Genomic DNA, 27,400 nt, shown 5'->3' with positions numbered 1-27,400 from the left:
AGTTGACCGGCAGGAAATACCCAAGCTTATCAACTCATGAGAATTAAAGAAAATAAGAGTAAAAATCAGTCACGAAAAAGCTACTCGGAGAGAAAGTATTTTGGTGAGACAACAGCTACTTATTTCTCTGAATGAAATTTGGAGATAAAACAGTACAAAGCGAGCATATCTCATCAAGTAAACCAAACGTCGTCTAATTTGAAAATTAGTAAAAATATAAATAACGTTCGTAGGTATACGTTGAGGCGTGATTTAATCAAATTCATCCGTAAATTAGAATTCGGTGAATTAAGCGAGTCCTTGTTTTTCGTATGTAGGTATTGTCATGGCGAAGAAACGGGCAGATACTATCGCGGATGAAGTGGAGGGGATACCATGCGGGCCCCGAAACTTCACAAGTGGTGTGATAGCCCGGTATAGAGGAGGAGTTGAAATCAAGCGACACAGGGAAACAGCCAAACGAGAGATCCGGTTCTGCTTTGCGTACGTAGCGTAGCGGCCGCGATGCGGCACTGAGAAAGAGGCACCAGGCATAGAGAGCAACAACAAATCACCGTGGAGGTAATAGGTACCTATCGCAGGTGAGATACACCAACTCCGGTAGTGGTGAGTGACGGTGGAGAGGGGGCCCGATATGGGAGGAGTTCTTTTTGTGTTTCCGAGAGAGGCTGCAAAGAGTAGAGGAGGACTGCTGCTCACCTGAGGTAGGTACACTCAGGTGGCAGTTGCCCTGTCGCGAGGCATACCGTGTCGGCGGCTCTTCGGGACTTCAATCCCCAGCTCGCCACTCCGTTCTGAACACTCCTCTCTCTAACCGATGTGTGTGAACCACGTGCGCGATGTCCTTTTTAAGTGCCGCAACCCTTATGGCCGGACGAGTTGCTCCGTCCATAGATTAACGTGCGGGGACGACTGAACCGCAAAGTAGAATAATTTCACTTCTATCAAGGAATGACAAACTATTCTTCATATTTATCAAAATACCACTGCGGCTCGATCGAACTTTTCAGATTAACTGTAGTGGTTGGTGTTCTCTACGTTGACACTGTAATCGAAGTCAACTCGACAGTGGCTGTGTTTATGGGAACTAGAAGCAGTGCTCGGCTGTGAAGTTATTTTTTTTTTTTTTACTTTTTACCCTTCAATTATCAGCTTCAGGAAGTTACTGTTTTTCTCAAAGTGAGCCGTATATGCAACAATTATAAATCGCACTCTGGAACGTTCGAACCGGAGAACGGATTTAAAATGACTTTGAACCGACCATCGTCTGGCCTCATCCACAAATACTCAGCCACCTTCGCTGGTCGACAAATTTCTATCAGCTGGATTAAATCATAACTAGTGTTCACGTGTTGTACACGACCCGTGTAACAATGATGGGGGAACTAATTCGCGTTTCCGGAAGAGCTCCAGACGTCGCTGAATTCCTTCGGGAAGCTATGCTGTCCCAAAGATTTGCCGATGTTGCCCTCTGCTGTCCCGGTGGTCAGAGGTTTCTAGCCCACCGCCTTGTACTCTCGGCTGCCAGCCCCTACCTTCAAGTGAGTTCTTCGTTCACATCATCTTACACATACCGAGGTGCTCGTAGTTACAACATTTTTATCATCCGCCGCGCCGAATATCGTCTTTCTACTTGAATTTTAACAATCCTCTATCATTATATTATATATATAATTATACACGGAGAAATTTGTGAGTTGCGCCGATGGTTTGGGAAGTACGTTTCGAACATATGTACCTTATGTAAACCGGGAATTTAGTTAAGCTGGTCACGTTTTATTATTTACGTCGAATCTGAGCTCAGATATCACCGAACCAAGGAGCTTGACTGACGTACCGAACATTTTAGACGGGCAACAACGTGGAACGAATAAGTTGAATCAACTCATTTGGTATTCGTATACAACATTTTGCATAATTCTGGGCGTTCGACTGCTTCTGCAAGTATATCGGTTGATTGGACACATCTGGTTAAGCGTCAAATCAGTTTGAGACAAGTACAAGCTGTTCTGAATTCAGATCAATTAATTCTCGATATCATCAGTTCCACGTGAGTGCTGAGGGTCCACCTTCTTTCAAACTCTAAACGCGACTGCGGGTAATCCGGCGCTTCTCCAAGACTCTCGTCGTCGCTCTTTTTCTTTCTCTCTCATTTCCCGTCCTGGGCAGTACACCACCTGATCGTATCGATTGGCCTCACGTGTCGAGTTATCGATACGCCAAATGTAAAAGGAACTTCATCAGAAATTCAACGTCAAGAGCTTGTAAGAATCCCTTATACATGGTCACAGTGATTAAATTCCGATATTGACACTTCGTCTAACGTCTAGTCAGAATATAAACCTACACATTTGACAGATCGATCATTTCACCTTCGTGTAAGAGATTAGCTTACACAACTGGTAACGAATAGATCCGGAATGAAACAGTAAAAAAAAAACAGTGTTGAACATATCCGAACATCGGATACGCGCTTTTACTTCATAGTTTCTTGACTCGTTTTCCGGATCAATGTGCAAAGTCCAACTAAAAACTCACCACCCGACGGCAACTTGGAATTATCCGAAACAATAGTCAATCAGCCACACCTTGATTTTCACCGACAAAGGTAACAAACATTCCGTTCATATCGATTCCGCGGAACATTCGTAGGCGTCTACCTCGTGAATCGGCTGTAAAACAGTTAATCGATGGATGTTCACCGGGCCCCACAAAGCGGTCTGTTTTATGGGGACGCAGCTTGATTCGACCACGTGCGAATTCGCTCTTCACTGGTACTGACAACGAGTCTGCAGTGGTCATTTCAATTGTGCACAGTTTGAAAATTCGAACGCATAACCCTGTAGATTTTCGCTACCATTTCACTATACTCTGACTATGAATAAAATTTAATGTATCTTAATTCATCACCAGCTGCCTCGCGTTTGAATACTGAATGAAAAAAGTGCCAGTCACGTAGAGATGACAATGCAGATAAAATGCTCTGTTGACCGAAGCAATGATCCCACTTGAAACCGAATTTACGCACGGACCTACAATCTGTGCATCAGTTTGAAAGGGCGTAAAGTTCAGCAATGAATACTCCAACAATGCAATATTTATGTCAATTTGATAACTGGTTACAACCACCAATTAACACTTGCGTTGAATCTTGTGGTTTGTTAGCCATTCTGTAAAACAGTCTTAACGGTAATTCTATCCGGAGAAAACTCTCTCCGCCCACTCACAGTACAAATTATTATACACTTGCATCATAGGTATAATAATATAAAGTGCATGCCTCACTTATCAGATGGGTCGACATTCGAACAAAACTTGTGTTTACTAATCGGATATGAATATATTTTTAATTATTTATCACATGCTTCCTTCGTATTCTTTTTTATTTTTAAATCGTATACATGAAGAAAATTTATACAGGAAAGTTTTCAATATTGCATAGTAGTCCTGCACTAGGAGGATCTTTACTTTGCCTGTACTCAATGCGTGTAAAAATTGTAATAAGAAAAATCGCCACAGTTCTGGTATAATATTTCGCGACTGCTGTGGAGTATATCTGTATATATGATCCTCCCGTACAAATGAATTCTCTCTGTGTATTAAGGCAATTGATAACCTGTCAGCCCCGTGGGTGTGGCGCAAAATTATTTAAGTTCAGTAATTCAAGATGGAAGATACGTTTTAATTAACAAGAATGTTCTGGTCGCAATGGCTGCACCTCGTGCGTCCGTTTTCCGATCGAGGAGTTCGATTTGAACGGCGATAAATTAAAAGAAGTTTCATTTATGGGCACGTTCTGTACACATACGGGTCTCGCCTTTTGAAAGGACTAGTGTAAACCGTTAATCGGCGCGTCGAAATATTTCCAACCGAAGAGCGGACAAAAAAGTGAGATCGATAGCATAAATCTTCTTCTAAACGTGGCTCACATCGTGATCAGTTGCTGAATATGAACGCGGAATACGGTGGGCATGTGATGTGCCCATCGCATATTCGCGCAGTCTTCTCTCCGAAACTCGCAAGTCATTAGAACGCCTCTCCAGTTTTGGGGTCAGGTTGGCCAGTGGATATTGCCAGTTCGACATCGATGGGCTATGACTTACGAGGTGCTTTACAAGACAGCATCTCAAAATTAATCACCAATAAACAGTACTCGAGTCTCAAATCAAGTTCCGGACGTTAGCGGTCAATTGGCCTAGACTCGGCTGATACCTAATCAACTCTAATCGTATTCATCAAACATCCATATGATACAATTAGGACAGCTTATGGTACAATTTTATTTTTGTTCAGTCGTAATTTGAATAATTCATCATGCATGTGACTTGAAGTGTCGTTTGGGACTGTGCAGGTGTACTCGAACTAGAATCCAACGGATGAATGCGAAAGAGTAGGACAGCAAGAAAAGAGAAGTGATTGATCCATTTATACTCAAGCTTCACTGTAGTTAATATCATTAACGTCAGGAATTGTCTGTTAAAAAGAAATGAACACTAATTTGCAACTTTGTCTTAAAGGACCCAGCAGATTCCTTATGGGAATTGGCTCTCACAATCTGTCGAATTAGCTGAAATTTTAGTATGTTGTAGTACATACCCTCCCAAAGAAAAGTCAGTAGTTGCATTGCATTGATTCCATCCATGAATTCGCTGGTTTACTGGAAAGAGGTGCAAGGTCAGATTTCGCCCGAAGACCGAGACCCTTCGACTCTTGAAATAATCGACTTGTCCTGTTTTTCATGTGTGTGCGTAGTCTCTACAAATTGGCGGTGCATTTTTTCGCTAATATGCTTCATTTCAAGTCCCCTTGAAGCTTTGTAATTCGTTAAAATCGCGAAATCCAGAGATACCAGAAAATCCGCGTGCCCCCCTTTCGAAGCCGGTATCACGAAAACTGCTGATTTTTAACAATTGTGCCCGTGAGAATTTTTTGTCGAGAGGTTACGTACTACAAATTACTAAAATTTCAGCCAATTCGACCGAGAGCCAATTCCCATAAAGATTCTGTGGGGTCCTCTGAAGATGTTCAGTTGCTGAAGCTTCAGCAATAGTTTCATCACAGTATACTAAATTTCATGCAATCCTAAATTTGTGATATCACGATTTTTCCCAACAATGAATTTTTGCATTAACGTAACGAACTTCAAACTCGTCATTTTCTACCGTTTCTACCGTAAGGCCGTATCAATGCTTTAACCAGGAGTGAAACATTGCTTGTCATCCAATGTCAATGACCGCCCAATAACCTGTAGACGAAAGCCAGAGGGGAACGTTTATACGTATATTATATACGTATGCAAAGGATAAAAAAACAACAAAAACCAATGCCAATGAAACTGGACAAAGCACCGTTGAACGGTCATATGTGTAATAACTTATCGTTCGAAATCAGTTACCAGCATCGAACTGTTCGCCACAGTCCGTTTAACATTGACGGTCGCGCAAGGTTCAATGCACTTTATCGGAAAAAAGGTCACAGGTGAGATCTGGATACTCTCAGAGCGATATTGCCAATTGCATATTTATATATGCTTCGAAAGAGAGGATGATACCGCGAAATACAATGACTCGTGAAAAGCTGGTTAATTTTTGAAGATGGTGCATCATATCCAATTAGTCCGAATACAAACGTTCGTCTTGTGAAAGCAAAATCGACGAGGTTCTAGCTGAAACGGTAAAAAATTGCAATTCGCATGTTCGGTGAATGTGTATGTATTTATTCTTAAACAAGGTCAGCATTTGACGTTGTTTGTGTTTTGTGCCGGGTTGGCAGTGTGGTAAGAAACCGGCTGCAAAAATTTCACAGCCCACTGATACTTGATGTCACCGTGCGTCACGATGGAATCACCGATGTATGATTTACACTTGAAATCAAAACGATTATCCCGGTTTGTTGTGCGACACTCGGTTGCGTCTTCGTCGCGGAAGCCAAAAAAAAAAAAACGCCTGTAGACCGTGACTGTGGTTCATATTTGTTTTATTCACAATGGAAAATTGTGAAAGTCTTAAGAAAGAAAAAATCTAGTGCCAGGTGCGTGATTCGGTACGATGACTAATTAATTTTGGTGCCTACCGCACCTTATTTCATCAGATATAAATTGAATGCTTCCGTTTACCGAATATGCGATGTGTTTGCGTGTAGGGGAACATAAAAGACCTCTAAAAAATTTGCTAAAAAAATAAAAAATGTTTCGTTCAATGGTTTTATAATTGGGAGCTTATAAGCGATTTGCAAAAAAAAAAAAACAAATAGAGTATTTCGGGTAAAATGTAATACTTCCAATGTTTAAAAAAATAACACTACCTCTTTATCATTTTTGGAGGGGGTTCGTCGTGCCCGGATTTTTTTTTTTTGTTTGTAATCATGGCAATGTAACGATGAATTTCTTCAAGATAGATCAAAACAACTTGTACTCGGTGCTCAAAAACCACAAAAAATAATTAGCGGTTTACGGGGCTCCATCGTGTCCCATGTTCCCCGACAGTGAGAAAAATTGCATCTTATGATTACATGGCGTTTACTTGATTTCTTTGATTTTTTAAAAATTTGATTATTTATTTGATGGATTCAAATTGGGGGTACTAAACTTTAATAATTTTACTAAAATCAACGCAATGGTTGTTTGATTCAATTTCCCTTTTCTGGCAACAAGTAATAAAGAAGTATCTAAATAATCATTTACACATTTACAAAAAAACATTTACTCGAATCAAATAAAAATTCTTCAATTTGGTTAAATTTTATTCGAAGTAAGTGATTATTTCGGCTATATCAAAACGCTTGTAATTATATGAATACTCTTTATCCGATATTTATTTGCTGTTAGAAAAGAAAAACTGAATCGAACAACCCTTGCGTTAATCTTGGTAAATTTATTAAATTCTAGTACGTCTTATTTAAATTCAGCATTTTATTCCAATGTATAATTCGAGCTAGACCACCAAACTTGTGTCAACGAACGTAACTAATTATCCACGCCTCATTTATCGTACACCTCGTGGTTAAGCTCCGATGCATACATACGGTAGCACTCGTGAGTGTGCTTATTGGAGTAATTATCGTGCCTTCGAAAGGCTAATCCAAAGTCTGCGTGATACAAAATGAGAAGAACGATTGGACAGTGCAGGTCGGTGCTATTATAATGACGATACCGTTTAGAAAAAGATGCTTTGAACAGCAAGATATTCAATATCCAAATAACATTCAGGCCATAGTTTGATCTCCTATTTCAGAAGTCGATGATCGAATTTGAAGGTATATTAATAGTCAATATGACCGACCCTCCGGCAAGAAATAAAGTAAGCGTATTCAATGAAGTTCTGACCGTTATAGTAAAGAGCAATTACAGAGTAATTAGAAAGAGAACATTGGTTATAGATCTCTATTTAACTTGCACTGACTGGTTTACTCAAGTACTCAAGTCTCACCTGAAATGCTTCAAAGACCCGAAATTTTCACCAACTTAATCAGATTTTATCTTATTCATATCAATTTTAACTTGAATATTTTTCCGATCGCCGATTATCAATCGACAATCTTCACGGAGTATTTTGACATTGCAGGTAATACCGAACCGCATAAAGGCCCGAAAGTACGTAATTTCGAAGTGATAATAAGAAAGTGAAAATTGACTAGACTTATACTCGTGACATACTGTTCCAAAATTGTATATTTCCATGCAACAGAAATCAGGTTGAAAAAAAAAAAATCAAGCGGAGACTTTTATTTGAGCAATCTATCAGGCATACTATCGCCGAACCGACTGGTTTTCAATTTGCCAAGGTCAAGAACGACCGATAATTTATCTATACCCCGACGTTTCGGTGGCTGCTTTCGAAATTAACGAACTTGTCAGTCAAACTCGGACCGTCTAGTCTCGGATCATAGAGTAAAAACGGAGCACCTGATAATCTCCCGCTGCGATACCTTGTGTTTCCAAATTGCTTCGGTGTGTTGCGTGAAGTTATTCAATTTGAATTCACAGTTGGTTCTGAAACGTGGCACACACATGTTCGGCGAACCTATGAGGAATCGGTTTCATTTTAATAGGCGAATAAATATCACACCTCCCCGCCACGCGTGTCTAACATAAGTAAAGAATTGGTGTAACGGTTTCCTTTTCTCTGCTCTATTACAGCCATGTCGCGTGGAGTGACGGGCGCTTTTTATTTGCCTTCGCCTGTGATCACGTGAATAAAATTGACGAATGTTGAGGTTCGCCGTAGTAGAATTACGTGGATACGATTTGTAATCTACATTGGAAAAAATACTTTCTACGGAAGTTTATTAAGAGCGCGGATCTCGTTTAATTTCTCGTTGTATATTTTACCGAGTTATCGTATGTACGCATCGCTGACATTTGCTGGATCGTAAAAGTAGATTCGGATGAATACTAGCCTTTTGTATTCGGGTAACCCTTCACCCCTGCTCTCGGATCCAGAGACCCCTGACCTCCATTTAGAAAGAATTCGATGGGAATAACGAAGTTGAGTTGCCGTACTTTTGCCGACACGAATACAACCCTGATATATCCGTCAAGTCAGTTTCCTCTGTAAAAGAAATACAGCCAAGGATAAAAATAAAAGTACGGTGAGACGAAGATGAGAGAGAAGAAAAGAACCACCATGAGAAATAAGTACCCTGCAGTGAGCTGCTTCATTACGATCGTGTAGCATGGTCTATATAAAGGCACGTACCATTGATGTGTATAATTAAATCGCCATATTTCTGTGCAGCGTTCGAAGGCTTGCTCAAACATACTTGTTTCACTTCTTTTTATTTCCCCATCGTTTATTTGTTGCTTTGTCGGCTAGCGCCTATACAATCTTGTATAAAAGGTATGAAGTTACGCAACGAATGGCCGATGATCGTGTACCGGACTTCGCTCATCACAGGCATGGATCCATCGAGTGTAGTATCGTCGTTACACGTATAAGTATGCGCGTCAATGGACGTGAAACGCGACATCGTGACCGAAGCATCATGCCCGTTGCTCTACGCAGAAGTCAGGTCTCAATAATATAATCTCTTGCATAATTCAGGAAAGGTGCAGGAATACGGTTATATCTCGGTCCCAGCATCTTTCCCACACGAGAATCTCTGCTCTCCGGTTCACCGTTTACAAGAACTATAACTGTATCCAGGCAATTCAGCGCGTTATCGACGTGGTTGTTAATGTGCCATTACTATGTTAGAACTCGGACGTTCGCCCAACTGTCACGTATCAACTTTTCTTTTTTTCCTTACTTTTTTTTTCTTCAAGTTGTCACGTTTTAACGCCACCAAATTTAACCCACACTTCTGTAACGTCTCGACAAAGCGGTAGTCTAGGATGGTTTAAACATGTAAGCATAAAATTGTGTTATTCAAATATTTCCGTAATGGGGATAAAAAAAAAAAGGACAACCAAAAACGCATTAGTGTATTCACAGGACGTCGTTAGGATCCATAAATCTTTCAAAAGCAAAACCCGCGTCGTTACGTTGCTATTTCACAGTGTTCATAAAACGACCTTAATTCGGTTTTTCCTTTCCTCTCCTTTTTTTTGCAGATTGAGAATGAGAGCCACGCGTTAATGGTTAAAAGCAAGAATGTTAGTGCATAAACACTCAATACCAGATTGGTAAAAGTAGACATTAGGAGTAAGGTGAAGCATGACTAATCTGACTGTAGTGCATGCGTTATTTCACTACTCACATAAACTTGCACGGGTCAATCATCGGGTAAACATTCACTCGAGTTCTAATATCACCCTCTGCATTATTGAAAATTGTAAAAAGCACAACAGTGTGTCCAAGGAATGACAATCAACATTGCCGGCAGGCTGTGGTCAACGGTGACTTTTCACAAGCGTACGATTGATAGATCACGTTCATAAATCTCGGCTGAAGGATAGGGTCAAAGCCAAGCAACGTGGCAAGCATATAATCAGCCACCATATCTAGCCTAAACATTAGTGAAAAATTTGACAAACTTATCACGATATGTACGGGTTACAGGTAGGTGTAACGTGAGATTAAAATGGGTGTAACAAAAATAATCGCTGGGAGATAAATTACAAACTTGTCTGACAGGCCGGCTTCAATTATAATACAGCAACAAGTTCCAGCGAAGACTGAGATGTCGTACTGTCCGCGGGGTAAATACTACAGCACATGGCACAAAACGCTAGCCGGATTTCGAGAGATCTATCAATTTCACGTTTAATGAGTTTAATAAGCATCCAAGAAGGAGAACGCGAGTCGGGGAAACGCAACCACTGAGCATTGCGATTTACGGTAACTTATGGTCACAGTGGCAATGACCTGGCCATTTACGATCATCGTCTCCCAACGGCAGTCTCGCTGATCTTCCGCAAGAAATTTTCTGCGCGCAGAAGTTATTTATACGTTGAAGTTCGCGCATCATCGATCTAAAAGCCGATAGTTTCCGTAATTCTCCCGGACATTTTCGAAAAGGAAGTCTACTCTCGGACGTTGCTTACGTAAAAAACAAAGGAATTCCGTTTAGGTCATTACATTTTAACATCCTAGGATTGCGATTTTGATAAGGCGTATAAAACGCTGTATTAATACATCGCATCGATCTCCATTTTTTTATACAACTGTTACCAAAGTTGTACGGTGATGAATAAATTCCTTCCGTAAACGTATTTCAAAATAGGTATGATAAAACTTTGGACATCGCATACTCGACCAGTTCTTGACGATTTATCTAAGATAACGAGATGTTTTTGACTAACAATCCAACTCGTGTCCCGTACAGGTAACAAAGTCTTTAAACGTGGGATGAAGCACTGATAAATTGGCAACACCAGTTGGATTAATTTAGTTTAGTTTATCTTTCGTTAGATCGTGGTAGCCAGAGTCTTCTGGCCCAATTTGTGGACGTGTAAATGATGCCAGAAGAGCGTTAGTATCCCCTAATTGAGCAGCCTGCAGCAGAGTTTACAGCGCCATTCCGTTTCTATCGGGCTCTTTTTCTCGCATAAACCACATTCTTAATTATTCGAACCGTTGATTACCGTACGCGCACTTCCGTATATCGTTAGAGTTCAAATCTCACCTTCAATAGCCGTCTCGTAACGAGTCACGCTCTGAACGATACACTATCTAAAAATATATTACAATGTAGGAATTTTGTTCCCCTTCAGTGAAAATTATCTCTGTTTCTACTTTATGACAACGAAATATCGATAACTATCAGAAACATCACCTCAGTCTTCGCAGCTGATGACACAAAAACTTTTTCCTCACATTTCCACGCGCACTTGGAACTTTGAGAAGTCAGTAAATTCAGAGATCTTGTTCTCATTCAACAACAAAGTGCAATAAACCTACCTAACTCGCATTTTCTCGTACACACTACGCCTAGAGCCTAATTCTCTGCGGTGATAACAAATTATCCATTTTTTGTTGTTTTTCTTTTTTTACAATTCTTTGACTAAAGCAACGTTTAGTGTTCGATCATCTTTCTAAGTCTCCAGGTGTTTGGGGGATGTAACCAGTTTACAAATCTACTGACCCAGACCCAGCGTAACCGAATTCGATTTAACGTATCCGCAATCCTCGCAATACAAAAAAAGGCTTGTCCATTACCTGAACTCAAGGGTTCTTTGTCCTTAATTTTCCAACAAGCGAGTATGGAAGCATAGCACAAAAACCGTTGGGTGTGCTAAAAGCGAAACGAGAAAACGATATAATGTAAGTTTCTCGTGCCCTCGAATTTATAGTTCGAGATATAATCTGTGAGCATGCGGCGACTGCAGCGCATACAGATGTTAAATCTTATACATTTTTCTTACGAGAAATATACGTGCGCATCTGAGAAGAGAAAAAAAAAACAGTAAATGAAATATAAAAAATTATAATTCAACATCAAAGACGGTAGCATTCGTAGCAAGAACGAGGTACCTTCTGTCGCGCCGATCTGTTCAGAGTCTAAATAGCGTGAGAAATTTCTCCCCGAACGATGCAATATTAATGCTTTTGCGTTGTTCTTTCGATCAATTGGCAACATCGGGATGATTTATAAGGTATGAAAGAAACGATTTGTGATTAAATAACGCATTCTCTGTTTCAGGAGGTGCTGCTAGCGCACAGCAGATCAGCAGGATCGTGCGAGCCAATAACAGTAATACTGGCCGAAGTGGAAGGGCCTGAATTGGCGGCAATTTTGGGTCTGATATATACGGGAAACGCGGCCATAGCGAGACCGAGATTAGACGCGTTTTTGAGGGCGGCGCAAACGCTTCGCGTCAATCTCCCTCCGCTACCGGAAATGATGACGTGCACCGACGACTGTAAGCCGGAAGATATAAAGGATGTGAAGTTGAACACGACTTATCTTCAATGTGATCAATACCCTCTGCTTTCGTACAGAGACTGGTTTCAGCAACACGAATCGAACATTCACTCGTACAACTCCTTCTACGAAGCGGGGCGTCACCGCTACGTCAAATCCCACGAGGTATCGGAAAACCCGAAAATCTACCCACATCGAGATTCCAAGATGGAAACGAGCCTCCCAACGAGTCCGGACGTTCACAGTGAAAACGGCGCATCGAAACTAACGGACAAACCAGTAGACGCGCCACTCGATACGAGATACGTCTTGGACCCGAAGCTCGACCTCGAGTCAATTCAGAAAACAAACGGGCATTCCGAAGTCGAGAAAATATCGCCCGCCATGACGGATTCCCAAAAAAGACAACCGGAAGCCGTTGTCAGACCAACGGACGGATGTCCAGCAGAAGCGACTGCCATGAATCTGTGCAAGATATCGCGGAACACCAATGTGCACCAAGCCCAAACCGAAGTCGACGATGGTCTCCGAGCTTCCAGGTTTAGAGAACGTCTTACGTGTGTTGAAAACGTGGCGAATTGTCCGACCAATTATTCGACGACAAAAGGATCCTTCGCGACAATTGAGCGGCAGGCGGCACGCTCAACGCAATCGACTGACACGAGGAGAGTTTCACACCACGGTGAAAAAGACAGACCACCGTTTCCGATGTCGGGTGAAAAAAGTCACGGATCTCCGAGTAAAAGTTTGGAGAGCTTGTTCGATCTCAGGGTACCTTCGTTGCATCGATCCGAACATACGGAGCCTCAGGCCATTGGGAAGTTTGGTTACGTTCCAGGCGAACAAGGCACCGTATGCAGAGACGCCTGCTGCAGGTGGAGACCACCCAGGAAACACGTGGCTAATCACGTCACGGCTTCCCCATGGCGGCAACTGACAAGACCCCATCATTCCCCGAAGATGCAACCGATAGTGATGCTTCAGAATCATACCGGCAATTGTGTAAGTTTATATTACATGCTTTCTTTGTATATACTATGAAATTTTTCATGCTCGAGGCGTTTCGCTACGCTCGTAAGTCCATAGAAGCGTTCATGGTAATTTTAGCAATTTTCAGTAAGATTGAATATTCCTGCACGAGTGGTTATAAACTTTGCCAATGTTGTTTTTTTCTCACTCTTGAAAAGTTCTTTATTTTTCTCAACCGTCTGCGATGGGGAGATGAATAGCTAGTATAGATCGTTAGATACCTGTGAGAACAGGCGTTCTACACGGTACAAGTGATTGTGAAGTTTAGGGACACGCGACGGTTTCCCATGCCTCAAATAATGACGCAGGGACGCAAGTCGGAAAGATTCATCGGCGTTGTTTCAGGCGATTCCTACGTCTATTTTTACTTTTTCATAATTGACTTATTTTGTAGGTACTTTAGCTACGTGTAATTTCGTGTGACACGCAGGTCTTGAATTAATCGCTTATAAGCTTAGCTAAGAAATTTCGATACTGCCATAGTTGTCGTACACATTTAATTTTTACCTATATTCATTATATTCGGATTTCAACATCGCGATGTGAAAAAGTCAAGCCTTCGGTAACACGCTTTGTGTTTCTTGAGAAGGTATCTGAGGAGCTGAATTTGGAAATTATCGTAAAATCTGTTACAGGCCATTTGATAAAAGATTCAATCATCGGCCACGGCCTTTGCTCTGGCGAATGAAATTCACGATAGAAACAAGACACTGGAAGGTAAAAATTATAAGCTACACCGTCAAAGTTCTTCTCACAGGTTTCTTCGACACAAAAGTATAGGATCAATGAGCACTAAATCTCGAATTATTAGTGTAATCATACAAACGTTGAAATCAATTCTTGCTGATGTTCCTTAAGCGGCGAGTGCGAGGTTGACCGAAACACGATAATCTGCAATCTTTATGCAATATTAATGTATCGAATATTATGCCCAATATCATTGCCGTTCGATCAACAATTGGAATTCAGTAGCTGTCACGAAAGGGAGTAGCTGGAAAAAGAAGGCGGAAAACAGAACACATTGATCAATGACGATGAACCAACGGCTACTAAATTCGTTTGAATGGTAACCATTTGTCAAATGCTAGATTGTATACAACTGTTCGCGAAAGACAGAGAATCGCCGCGTGACTCGTAGGCATGCATCACTCGGTGCGCGAGTACCGACCATGATGAAGTGCACAGCCAGTTAGCTATTGTGTGCCATGGGCAATGAATAAATTACAATAATTCATGCGAGTCAATTAAGTGCGCACAGAGTCAAGCGTCCGGTGCAACAAGGTATGACGTATACCCACACAGTGGTTTGCGTTCGTCCGTTTTTACTTGTTAGGAATGACTGTACGAGACCGTATAACGTTATATGTGACTTGAGGGATAATTTGTTGGAATGAGCGTTAAAATTACAAGAGATTGATTTGCGTTAACGAGGAGGAGATATGTAATGCCGTAATTCTTGGTAATCAGTTATAATCCTTACAAACGGCTTTCCTTTTATTACTTTCGCCAAGGCGACAATTTTCAAAGAGTTAAAAAAGTAGTCGATTCAGTGAAAGGGAATCCATCAACCGAAATACCCAAACCTGGCTTGCCGTAAAGTCCTTTTAAAATATTCAACGATGGTAAATTCACCTGGATGGTTAATGGAGCAATTACATTACTCTCGCTGTTTTGTTGCGATACCTTTAGACTGCTCCGTATTTCCGTTATGAAATGCTCGTGCAAACTACAAAAATTTTCAGTAGCACGGCTCATCCCGTATAAGTCGTAAAATAACCAGACGTAATATCTATAATAAATGAATGTACATATTTCGATAATTTTCTAAACTTCGAACATAAATTTTATTTGGATAGTTAAAATCACATGATTACCGATACAGGTTAACGACGTAATCTCCTACATCGACTTCGTAATTGGGTTAAACATATACTCGCACTAGAAATATGCGGAGTAAGCTGAGGAACGTTTTCTACGGCTCACATTTAAAATATCGTTTTGCAATCGGTAGCAATTTCTGTCGTTTCCAGTTATATTCATAAAATAACGAGTGTTTGTCTTTCTCTGTAATGGTAACTATTCCCACGTGTAAAAGTATCGAGCTAAATACTGTTATGGGCACGCTGTTCGCAGGAATTCATAAACTGTATGGTTTCCGTACTTAAACGAAACGCTTGAAAATTGACGATCTAAGTACGCTTATACCTGCCGGCGTTTTGTCGGCTTTTGAAACAACGTGATAGATTTACTTCCAAGTACTCTACGTGTAAAAAAAATGACTTTCAGAGAAGCGTATTTGCCGTCACCGCACACAGTTTGATGTAAATAATAATGCATTCTGGAAAAAAGCCCATAAAAAACGGAATAGGTTTTAAAGAAAAAGTAATAAACCAATATAATTTAAAGCTGAAAGCTGTTGTAGACATTCCTGAATCATCTCAGGCTGTCGATATACTTTTACAACGTTCGCAAGGCACTGATCATCATTTTTCTTAATTTCCGTGTGCCTGTAATATACACGGGGTTTTTCTCACTTCTGAATTATGAAGCGCTCGCGGTTAAATTGAAAAACTTGGTTACTCTGCAACTTTCAGTTCGTAACCAGAGAAGCGCAATAGCAACTTTTTACAGCTCCATTGTCAACGCCTCTTCAGCTGTAACACGACTATTTCGAATAATCGATCGTAAAGAAACGTACCGTCAGATTTTATGCATTTTATTGGATGCGAAATTGTAAAATGTAAATTTAAACATGCGACGAAGAGAGTGGTTATCAGTTTTAATTGAAATTGATACGACTCGGAGAATCGTTGGCAAGAACTCTTCTCACAAAGAGTATACGGCGCTGGTACGACCGTCAAACTTATCCCATGTCATAGACTTGGTTTTCTGCATGAAAATCCATACGAGCAATCTACACATCACGTTATTCCTACCCAAGTACAAGTCAAAATGAAAGTCGTGTATCATGTTCACCATAAATGTTGTCGTCGCGAAAAGTAATAACGGTATTAAAACGGGATATACGGTATGGTTGTAAAACAGCTTTAGATGTGAAATACTCTCTCGCGAAACCAGAATTCTCGACTTTTATTATTTTATATATTAGAAATTCCAATCAGCTACACCGCCATCCTGAAAATCATCATTAATTTGCATTCCCACAATTTAGTCGCTCAATATTCATATATAGTCTTGAAATATGTCAACGATTAAGAGTTCACCCAGAGTTCAGCCAAGAAGTAGAAATCAGTCGATGCTGGCAGCCTGGTATGCCTGGCTCAATCCAATCAAAGTTATGATTAACGTATTATACAGTCAAAGTATCAACATACGGTCAAAGTGGCGAATGAAATTCAGTCAATACAGCACCTAAGTTATTTCTCCTGCAAGGGGCATAAGAGATGTACTGGCTATACATTCCCAACCAAAAGTGAGACTCGTTGAGAATATTGAATACTTTACGATAAGATTAAAATCAGGAAAAAATCAACTACAATAAAGACGGTAAGAAAATTAAATTTGAATAATAATATTGTCCAAAAGTTATCAACAAATTGTTTAAAGAAAACGTTGTTCAACAAATTTGCAGAGATTTTTTTTCTTTGTCATGTGAAATGAGTTCATTGATTTGCCTGAATACACATGAATTTTTAAAGAATTTACTGTTGTTTTGTTTAAGCAATTTATTGACAACCTTTGGGCATTATTATTGTTCAAATTCAATTTTCTTATCATCTTTATCGTGGTTGATTTTTTCCGATTTTTCTCTTCTCATGAAGTATTAAACATCGTCGAGGAGGCTGACTTTTGGTTGAGAAAGTACATCCTTAAATCCTAGCGAGGTAACAAGTTACATATACCTGTTTCCGATCAGGCGGGTCACCTACGAGTCGCTTGGTGAGAAAGAGCGCGCAGGTTGGATAACTGATTGTGAGTTAACCTAACCGTTAGGGCGACCCTGAGGAACTTGTCTCGGTGCAATTCACGCGATTAAGAAGGGTACGGAGTCGCCTCGAGCGAAAACTAGAATACGACATACGAAGAAGAGCTCCCCAGTTCCGTGCATGCTGGTATAAACGGTTACCCGCGTTTCTAAGGTCAGCAGTCATTCGTAGTTGCAGTAATTCAACCGACGTAAAATGGGGATTCAAAGTTTAAACGAAGCTGGTAGCTGCGCTTCAACGAAAGAATAAACGGTACATACTTCAAGAGATATTTGCGGACTGTAGTAAGACGTATGTAGAGTCGTTTTTAATGACTTCCAAACGTGATTAATTTTCGAATCCTAAAAACATTCGAGGAGTACTCTTGAGGTGTGGCGATGTAAATATCACGTGCCTGCACCGCAGGGCATTAGACTCGGACTCCCGCACATAAGTATTAAAGTATACGGCAGTGGTCCGAGCTGTCTGACTGGTAGGTAAGTAACATCGTTGATTATTTGGATGTGACGTATGATTCACGGTCAGTGCCAGGAACACGAAATCGCATTAGCTCATGACCTTATTACAAGGCATGCATTGTGAACCGATAGAATAATGACTAGGTAAATTAGATCGAGTTTTGAGGTAGTCGCGCAAGGAACTATCAGACGTCACAATCTGAACGCCAGGGGCTGAATCAGATAACGTCTGGCCATACCTCTGACGGAAGATATTCAGAAAAGTTATCCAAGTGGGACACAGTCGCTGCTGTGTGAACCGGTAAAGAAAGGACGCGACTCAAGATCGGCGCGCGCAAGCGAGAAAAAAACTTAACTATCGGCCAATGACTTTTATGCTATTTTGAAAATCACAACATTTTAATACTACTGAAACTTTAAAAACCTTTTGGTGGGTTACCGTTAGTTGACATTGTTTTTCAGAGCAGCTTTCTAATGCGAAACATGTTGACAAAAAGATCTAACCGTTCCGTTTGGTACTGAAAGAATCCAATTAAAGTACAGGCACGATATACAGTCGTCACCAAATATAATTTTCATTTTTTTTCTCAACTTCTTTTCATTCGTCCAAGAGTTACCGGGAGTTTCTCGCAAACTTGTGATCAACTTTCATATCCTTGAGGTCTGATAATGAAGAAGAAAAACAAAAAACCCCGTTTGAGACGCATGAACACGATTCTCACTTCCAAAGACGAAATGTGATGGGTTGTCAGGTGCTGGTAAAGTGCTGTCGAATGATAATTAAGAATCTGGTTGATGCATGTTAATCGTGTCAGCTGACTATCCAAAATCGTTGGGCGTTGGTTGTCTGTAACGTCTCATCTGGCATTGATTATACCCAATTCTTAACGAACAATTAACAGGACATGGTTTCGAAAAATGTTATAGTCTCATTCGAATCACTGTACCGTTGATTCTGCCTTGAGAATATAAATGCGTTCAAAAAATAACTCATTTAATGATTCGCAACCAAAATGACCTACCATAATTAGAATATTTGCGTGACGTTAATAGGTTGTAATAATATAATTGAATTAGTCAGTTGGTAAATTAAACCAGTGACAACTTAGTGTAATAAATGTTACCGACGAGTTGCAGCTTCAGCGTAACGTTAATTTTTTCCGACCACTTAGTTGTCATATCCCGTTATTTGAATCTCAGAGAGTATAATATCCGCCCACGATCTAATTTAAATCCCTACTTGATGACCCCCTGAATACGTTGACGTAATTCAGACTTGGGAATAACAAAGTATTTGTACCCATTATGGTTTAGCACCGTGGCTAATCATTGAATAATCACTTCCCAAATCGTGGTTACGCTTATTCATAAATCTCGTTTGTCCTAGAAAATGCTATCATCAATGCTATTATAAAAATTCCAAGGTGCTAATCAGATTCACTCTGATAGGTGTTTACCAAGGTGTGTTTATACCACGTGGTACATGCTTTAGCTTGTAGCAATCACCATTAGACCCACGCTACTCTCAGAGCCAGTTAACGCATCGAAGTTAATTGATAATCGAAATTTCTCAAGACGTTCAAACTACGAAAAAGCTTTCTTTGATAAAGACGTTTGGGAGATCGACAAGTAAACAATCTCTTACGCTTACAAGGTAGTATGTACGATAGATATAGTAACCGACTGTACAAGTAAGCAAGCATTCGAGTTTACACAATGAAAACCTGCGTGGGCTTGCATAAGCGGTATAGGTTATAGCCCTGTATAAGTCGTATAATTGAGCTCTCTATCAACGAAAACTGACCGGCAATGCTTGGCACAGTTATGCGTGCACAACATTCATTCATGGAATTTTTCAGTATAAAAACGGAGAAAGAAAAAACAGTTAGCTCAACGAAAGCGGCACGTTAGTCCGGCTAGGTCAAAGAGAATACCTGGGCGGTGAAAAACTATGCCTAATCTCTACGCATCAATTCTATTCATATGGTTAACGGTGCTTGTCTTACGGCGGATCCTCTGCACTGTAAATTTCGAACCAGTAGTAGTGTTCTGTGTTTTTGTTTCTCAGCGTCTCTCCTTTCTACTATCAATCATGGTAACGTCATGTTTTAGGAGCCAAATGGAAGATTGCAGCGACTCTTGTCATCGGAAGTAACCCGAATAGAACCAGCTATACCTCCAGGATGTCAGCCCGTCGTAAACGATCAGTACCCAAGGCCGGTCGAGAGCACCAGCGGGTTTCAAGCTTTTGAGATTCCTAACACGACGAATATCTCGTATCCGAGCGAAATGGAGCTGCTGCGTTTGAAAGAGAGAAAATTGGAGGAATTCTACAGAGCGCAAATGCTCTTTCCCGGTCCTCAGCCAATCAGACCGTCTCCGGTCAGTTTCACGGTCAACCAGACTTACTACCAGAACCAAAGCTCTCCACCTACGCTGCCGCCTCCGTGTGTTCCCATACATCCCACCCCGGTGCCAGGTCTCACAGCCGGGATTCCCATCACCCTGCCAACCGTACAACCCCGCCCACCCGTCGAAATTGGTCAGAATTCCTTACCATCCGCCGGTAAACCGGAACTGTCTCATCCGGTCAGCAGGCTTTGCGATTCCATGAGGGACAACGAACCGCAAACTAATCATTCCGCGAACTTAACGATGAGCGTTGAAGAGGAACCACGAACCTTCTGCACTCTGGGAGAAAAGATCAGCAATTCGATTGATCAGAGTGACTCGAATAATAACGACCCCACGGTCGCTGACGGAGGACAAGGTCGCGTTGTCACGGAATCCCAGCTCACCGTTGACGATCACCGCTGCGAACAGTGCGGAAAAACCTTTGTCACGAGAGCGTCTTTGAAAGTGAGTTTGATAAATCAATGAAGTGAACCTATATGCACGGGTAGCAGTCATTGGTCGTAGCTCTTATTGTTAGTCGCGTGTTCAGCCTTCGGTACTCCGAATCGAATCCATTCAATTATGATAGTTATGAATTTGTCGAAAGCCGATAGTCAGGGTATACAAGGTGTGTTTACCGCTATGCAAAGTAAGAGCGAACTTCTTTTATACCCGTTTGAAATATTTACCGAAAGGACACATATCTCCGCTGTTTCTAAGACGTCTATCATCCGAGTAGACACATCGTACGTGGCGAAATTTTCAACGATTCTCCATGCCCGTTTCCGCAGCCGAAGAACAAACCACTTGCATGTTATCACGTGATGACTATAGGAGCCTGCTCATTGCCTGTTTCAGGTTCACGCACGTACCCACTCCGGCGAGAAGCCTTTCCAGTGTTCGGACTGCGGCAAGCAGTTCTCCCAGCTGCGCAACTACAAGTATCATCGTAGCGTCCACGAGGGTACCAGAGAGTTCGCAGCAACTTGCCCCGAGTGCGGAAAGTACTTTAACGATAGAGGATACTTGAGTTCGCATATGAAGATCCATAGGAATCGTAAAGAGTACGCGTGCGGTGAATGCGGGAAGAGTTTCAATCAGAGAGTGGCGTACAACATGCACGTGAGGATTCACACGGGTGTGAAGCCACACCAATGCGAGCAGTGTGGCAAAGCCTTCTCGAGGAAAATGTTACTGAAACAGCACCTCCGGACTCACTCCGGGGAGAGACCGTACCAATGTCAAGTTTGTCACAAGGCCTTCGCCGACAGGTCCAACATGACCTTGCACACCAGATTGCACTCCGGACTGAAGCCTTACCAATGCACCCTGTGCTCGAAAGCGTTCACCAAGAAGCATCATCTCAAAACTCACCTGAATTACCACACCGGCACAAAACCGTACTCATGTCCGAATTGCGGCCTCAGGTTTTCGCAGAGCAGCAACATGCGGACCCACTTCAAAAAGTGCGCGGTAAACAATCCGAATTCTAATCAAATCAGTCCCACCGCCGATGGAGGCGCTGGTCAAGGCTCACGGGAAATCAAAGCCCTCGCAACCTTGAATGGCGTCGGTCCAAGAACGCCATCAGCCGATCTTACACCGCCTAACTCTGACCAAGAATCTAGCGTCTTAACACCGTTATCCTCTAGGAGTTTACCGTTAGAGATTACTTAAACGTAGCGATTTTTGGAAACGGTGATCGATGTTACATCGTGGTTTGCGGTACTCCTTTGAAACCCGCAATCCGGTTTCAACATCCGTCCAAAATCATTTTACAGGTATAGTTATTTGAAAATAATAGGAATTGTATGTATATGTAATATACATAAATTAGGTAGATATTTCAATATCATGACCGCGAGTAATCCTACTACATGTAGGAGCGGGACAATGAAGAGATCGAAATTCGAGTATCACCTTCGATTTCAAATTACCGTAAGGAAGGTCATGAGTCATAAATTTCGTCTTAGTGTCGCCTTCTCAACACGATGCTCGCGTTTCTCGATAACTCATAGTAAGATAGAGAAGATATAACGATAAACTCACGCATGCAAGTTGTGAGCATAGTCCTATTCATGCAATATTCTTTTCTTCGAATTTTAGTCAGAATTTAGAGATTCACAAAGTAAAAAGTATCCTTATCTACAGATACGTTACACATTAAACTGTCTCTTCGGAGTTATATGATTCAAGGATTGCGAAAAATTTACCCGATTCCTGCAACATAGGAGGCTATTTATTATGTATGTCACGTTACTGGGAATTACAAGACGTAACGATAATTACACAGATATGATAGGCATATCATTTCGAATCAATGATAAGACGATCGATTATTTAAATTATAGATTTATATGTTACTATGTACAGTCCGTGTATAAGTATAGCTGTAAGATATATGAGTTTTTGTGCAAATTATGTAATATAATATATTTCAAGCCAATTTTAATATATTTCAATGAAACCATTCGCACAGATGTTTCATCCGCAACGTTGACAATAAAAAAAAATTTTGATTGCAAAAAAGATATCCAAACAATATACATCCAGAAATAGAGAGTCCCCTTCATCCCGATCCTCAAGATTGTAGGTTAATCCTACGGTTATCTTTTTATATCATAGATAATCGTACAAGTCAAGGTAAGAGAAACGCAGATATAAGTTATTAATCAATTTCGAGAAGGTTTAGAACCGAGTACCAACGAGATGCGATCGTGTTACAGTATCCTGCACAATCCATATATTATTTCTTCACTTTTAACTCGCAGCGCGTTATACGGAGAATAAAAAGACCACAAACAGTGAACCGTGAACGATCGTAGCAATATTTCTATCCTGTTGGGGAAATGTTACCGCTGCACATACATACATACAGATGGATATAAAGTAATAGGAGAGTTGCCGAGAAGGTGTCGAGGATGCTGCTAGTGACGACGATAATGACGATGATGATGATAATGATAGGGCAGAGAGTCGTTCGTGGCAAATGAAATACATACATAATAATAAATCGTAGATACACGAATGCCTCGATTTCAATCCGGGATCTAAACAGCATCTCCAGTCGGAATACTGGGTGAGTATAATAAGACACGATTAGAATTTAACGTGAAATACACCAGAGCAACGTACGTAGGATTCCTGCCTTACTGCAGACGAAGCGTAACGTTCAGACGTTTCCAGGTGTATCAGATTACGGTAGTGAGCATGGTTCATAAGATGAGTACGATGCGACGGTGAAAACTATCACCACCACAGGCAAAGTGTATCTAGCATCGGAGCTCACAACTGAACTCCCGGGGTATTTATTGTCGGGAGTTAAGGAAGTTTACGCGTAACGCGTCTACGTGGGCATAATCTACGAAGGAGCATTGCTAATGTTAAATGGCGCAATTCGTACCTCAAACCGGTATCAAAACCCTTGTCACAATGTACGGCACTAGACCGTGTAAATCGGTGCCCGCTTGTCCATCACCTCGAGAACTGCGAGTAGCTATCTTTGGCATTTCAAGCTCGCCGATATGACACGGCTTGGTACTTGACAGCGTCACAATGCAATTACGGTAATTACAATGTGGCGCGGGAATAAGCAGAGATCTGCATATGTCGCGGTACGGAACCAACGCGAGGTGGCGAGGTGCAGCTATAGTCACGAATGCGTGTAGGTGAAGAATGCTGAACCTTAATCCGTACGTTCAGTGTCTACGCCCACCAACGATATCCGTCGGAATACTCGGGTGCACTGACGCCATTAGTAACAGAACTACTGTTAGGAGAATTGTCGGATTAAAATTTCGAATGCTGCAGTCTTACGGACGCGGCGCGACGTTTCGATAGATCGGATAGCCGCCGGATAGAACGATCGTGAAATCGTTATCGTTGCAAATGAACAACTTGATCGTTGAGAGAGGATATGAAAAATGACGAAGACCGGCGAGGAGATAAATCTAAAGTCTACGAATGACGAGTCACAGAAGACACGAAGAACAAGAACTCGAACCCCGTGGGGGGAAAAAAGTACATTCAAACCCATGCGTCTATTCTGATCCGAGCAATTGTACTGTGACAGTCGAAATGCGATGATAATACCGTAGCATAGAGGCGATAAGATCCTTCTAGCAAGTAATGAACCAGTGCCTACAGCATCATCGGCGAGCAAACTATTACCATGAAGGAAGAAACGAGAAAACAAACACCCCGCACTTACATATCGAGACAGAGATGTTGAAAGAATGATCGGCGATCAACTAAATCACAGGTACCTAAGGCAGGAAAGCCAGGTTATATGTCAGTCACTAATTGGCAAAAAGCGTGTATATAATTACATATCTCTTATCAAATGATTTGAATGTAAGGTATTTACATGGGTTATTACTTGATAAATTGGGACGAGGTACCATCTCGGCACAGTATTCCACGGGCATTAGCCACGGCCTGACTATCCTAATGGTATAAATTGAGGTCGGTATACCTTTCGAGTTGAACGCGATTCGCGACTCCCTGACAAGGCGAGGATACCGATAGGCGATTGGAGTAAATTGCAATATAGCCGGCTGGCGTTCGCACACGGAAACGTTAGCGATTCTGTTTGCGCGTGGAATTGATTATTGCGATTATGGGAACAAATCGTTGCACGGAAAACCCGGACACCTGATCCTACATTAGAGATTCGGATCTCGCGTGGTAGCCGCCGACCCTTACGGCTGCAGATAGAACTTGCGGCGTGACTATCTTTCACTTCGACCACGTCGCACCGAAGTTGCCTCCTCCGCTATTTCGTTCACGATAACGCGTTCACCCGGGTCATAGATAAGAGACGTTGCATAGGCGCGGGAAATAATACCGCGTATGAGACGCGAGGCTCGCTTCGTCAGAAATATCAAGTAACAATTCGTGTCAAGACCCAGACGTTGATAAATTCAAGGGAATCTTGATTCGACCGCGTACCTACTGCACCTCCGCGTACACTCTCTCTTTCTCATGTGTGTACCTACGCGTTCGCAAAGGACCAGTCGCCAGACAACCCCGTCGACTTCAATCAGTGATCAATCTTCGAAAACAACTCCAACATTTGACTACTGTGACATTTAGTCGCCAGACACAGGCGCTGCAATCAATACCGCTTCAGTTTGATCCGTCAAACAGATGACGGATTTAGTCTATCCGCATGATGCAGGCATAAACAGACTCCGGGTACATACTGTCCTGGAATGCAGTTATGCCAATTTGTGCATTGGGCAAATGTTCCTGCCTACATCGCCATCTTTGGCAGGGATCGAGGTGCAGGATAAGTGAATAAGCACCTATAACGTACTCGAATTTCGCCACGAATGACAAGTTTTTGCTTCAATCCGGGGTCGTCCATGCGATTTAATCTGAACGCTAATCTGGTTCTAGTCGTACGTGACTTTTTTGCTCCAGCGTCCTGTTTGTTCCTGCATCTATATTATAACCTCCAGACTTGTAGCGGTAGTGGGTATAAAGAGTTCGCGGATCCAAGAGGCAATTATAAGCATCTGGATCGAGAAGCCGAGTAATGTTAAAGCGGCGGCTCTTTGATTAATTATGGCGATTGTGAATTAATGGTATTGTCGTTTTTATACACCGGAGATAGCCTTTGCGGATACCTCAATTGTCAGGCCGTAAGGCTTATCTTGTGTGACCGAATATGCTAATATGCATCAAGGGAGAGTTACCTGCGTCCTGTCGCAGCTGTCTTACGTCTTCCGTTGCAGCCCAGTGTCACTACATCGATGCAAATTTATTTATAGGCCACTATTAATTTAGATGTGTAAGAGAGATACAACGGGGGACCAACTTTCTGCCACTGGGTTTCATAACCAAATTGTTGTAATTATCGCACCCGATCCTCCCCCCCCCCCCCCCCCTCGCCCCCCGCAAATCATGAGATAAAACAAATCTAGAGAAGAAATAAAACAAATAATTCCCAAAAAACGAACTTCCGGATTGAACATAAAACAAATTATTTACCACGAGTAGGCAAGGAACTCAAAAAACTGTCGAGACGAATCAACACGTGTATGTTAATAATTCGCACACGATTTGATCAAGACGGTGAGTCCGAAACAACCGAGAGATCGATCAATTATCCTGCTGGCAATTACCGATCAAATTGCGTAATATCGATTCGCTTTCTGGCCTAAAAATTTTCGAACGGTTATAAAAGTTGACTTTCCAAGCGAAAGAGTTGTTCTACCTTCTCCCACTGGTCGATTATACTGGGATACGATGGTGCACCTATCACGTCCACATCCTGTACAATCTCTGCCTGAAGTAATTAATAGTTACAAACTACCGAATTACTCTAGCTCTTACGATGTAATGAGTAAATTATTATTTCATAAATCAGGCTTCACGCCCACTCAATCATAATATCGTAAAAATTCTGCCTATTCAAAAAAACCATGTTACAATTCTTTCTGATTTAATTTTTTTTACTATAATAATGACGTATAGATTGTCTCGTGTTTTTGCACAGATCAGTTATTACAACCCGTAAGATACCGAGATATTTAGTTTTTTTCTTTTTTTATTTCTTGTTTTACTTTTCATGTATTCAACGAATTATTCTTTTGTTGCAATTTGTAGAAAAAGAAACACTGTCCGAATTTGATTTGAATAGAATCACGAACCGTAGAATAAGCAAGACAATTCTTATACCAGACATGTAATTCGTTTGCATAAATTGTATTGTTGGTTATTTGTAATATATGTATATTACACGATAACGTAGATGTATAATATCTGTATACTTCATGGCCGATAGCCCAGCAAAAGGTTTGTATGCATACGTAGGCAAATTTATCAGTAGATCTACACGACGGTGACATCAATAACGAGTGCATTGTACAAGGTGTATCCCGATCGGCTGCTAGATATTCTAATGTATATCTACGTAACGATATACGACCAAACTCTGTTTACGTTAAAGGTCGCGGTCATGTGTGTTTTACAGGTAGGTGAGAAAGCGATAGATAAAAAGAAACGACAGCTAATGTGACACTAATGCCAGGGTTATGATGTTGATATGCAGATTATTTAATCGATGACAGGTGCAAATCTAGCTATTTCCTATGAAATTCAACCCGACATTATACAACTGTCCAAAAACTGTGCATCTACTACGACTAACCGTGACATAATTTGTCAGTGCCTGAGGTAATCACGTGTCCACACAAGTACATACAACACTTCGCAACAAAATATTTCGTGTTATTCTTTTCTGCTAACAGGTTTGAAGAGTTG

The 27,400-nt window shown here is 41.3% G+C and overlaps 1 protein-coding gene across 1 annotated transcript; it reads left to right on the top strand.

Moving 5' to 3' along the window:
* The first annotated feature begins 592 nt into the window (after positions 1-592).
* On the top strand, positions 593-22,646 carry LOC107216753. Its single transcript, XM_015654039.2, has 4 exons — positions 593-1,541; positions 12,082-13,305; positions 19,850-20,596; positions 20,990-22,646. Exons 1-4 carry the CDS (start codon positions 1,374-1,376, stop codon positions 21,806-21,808), a joined length of 2,958 nt encoding a protein of 985 aa, XP_015509525.2. The 5' UTR covers positions 593-1,373; the 3' UTR covers positions 21,809-22,646.
* Positions 22,647-27,400: the final 4,754 nt, after the last annotated feature.

The sequence above is a fragment of the Neodiprion lecontei genome, chromosome 1, assembly GCF_021901455.1.
Source record: "Neodiprion lecontei isolate iyNeoLeco1 chromosome 1, iyNeoLeco1.1, whole genome shotgun sequence".
NCBI lineage: Eukaryota > Metazoa > Arthropoda > Insecta > Hymenoptera > Diprionidae > Neodiprion > Neodiprion lecontei.
The sequence above is the reverse complement of the archived record's forward strand: the minus strand, read 5'-3'. Positions and strand labels throughout refer to the sequence as shown.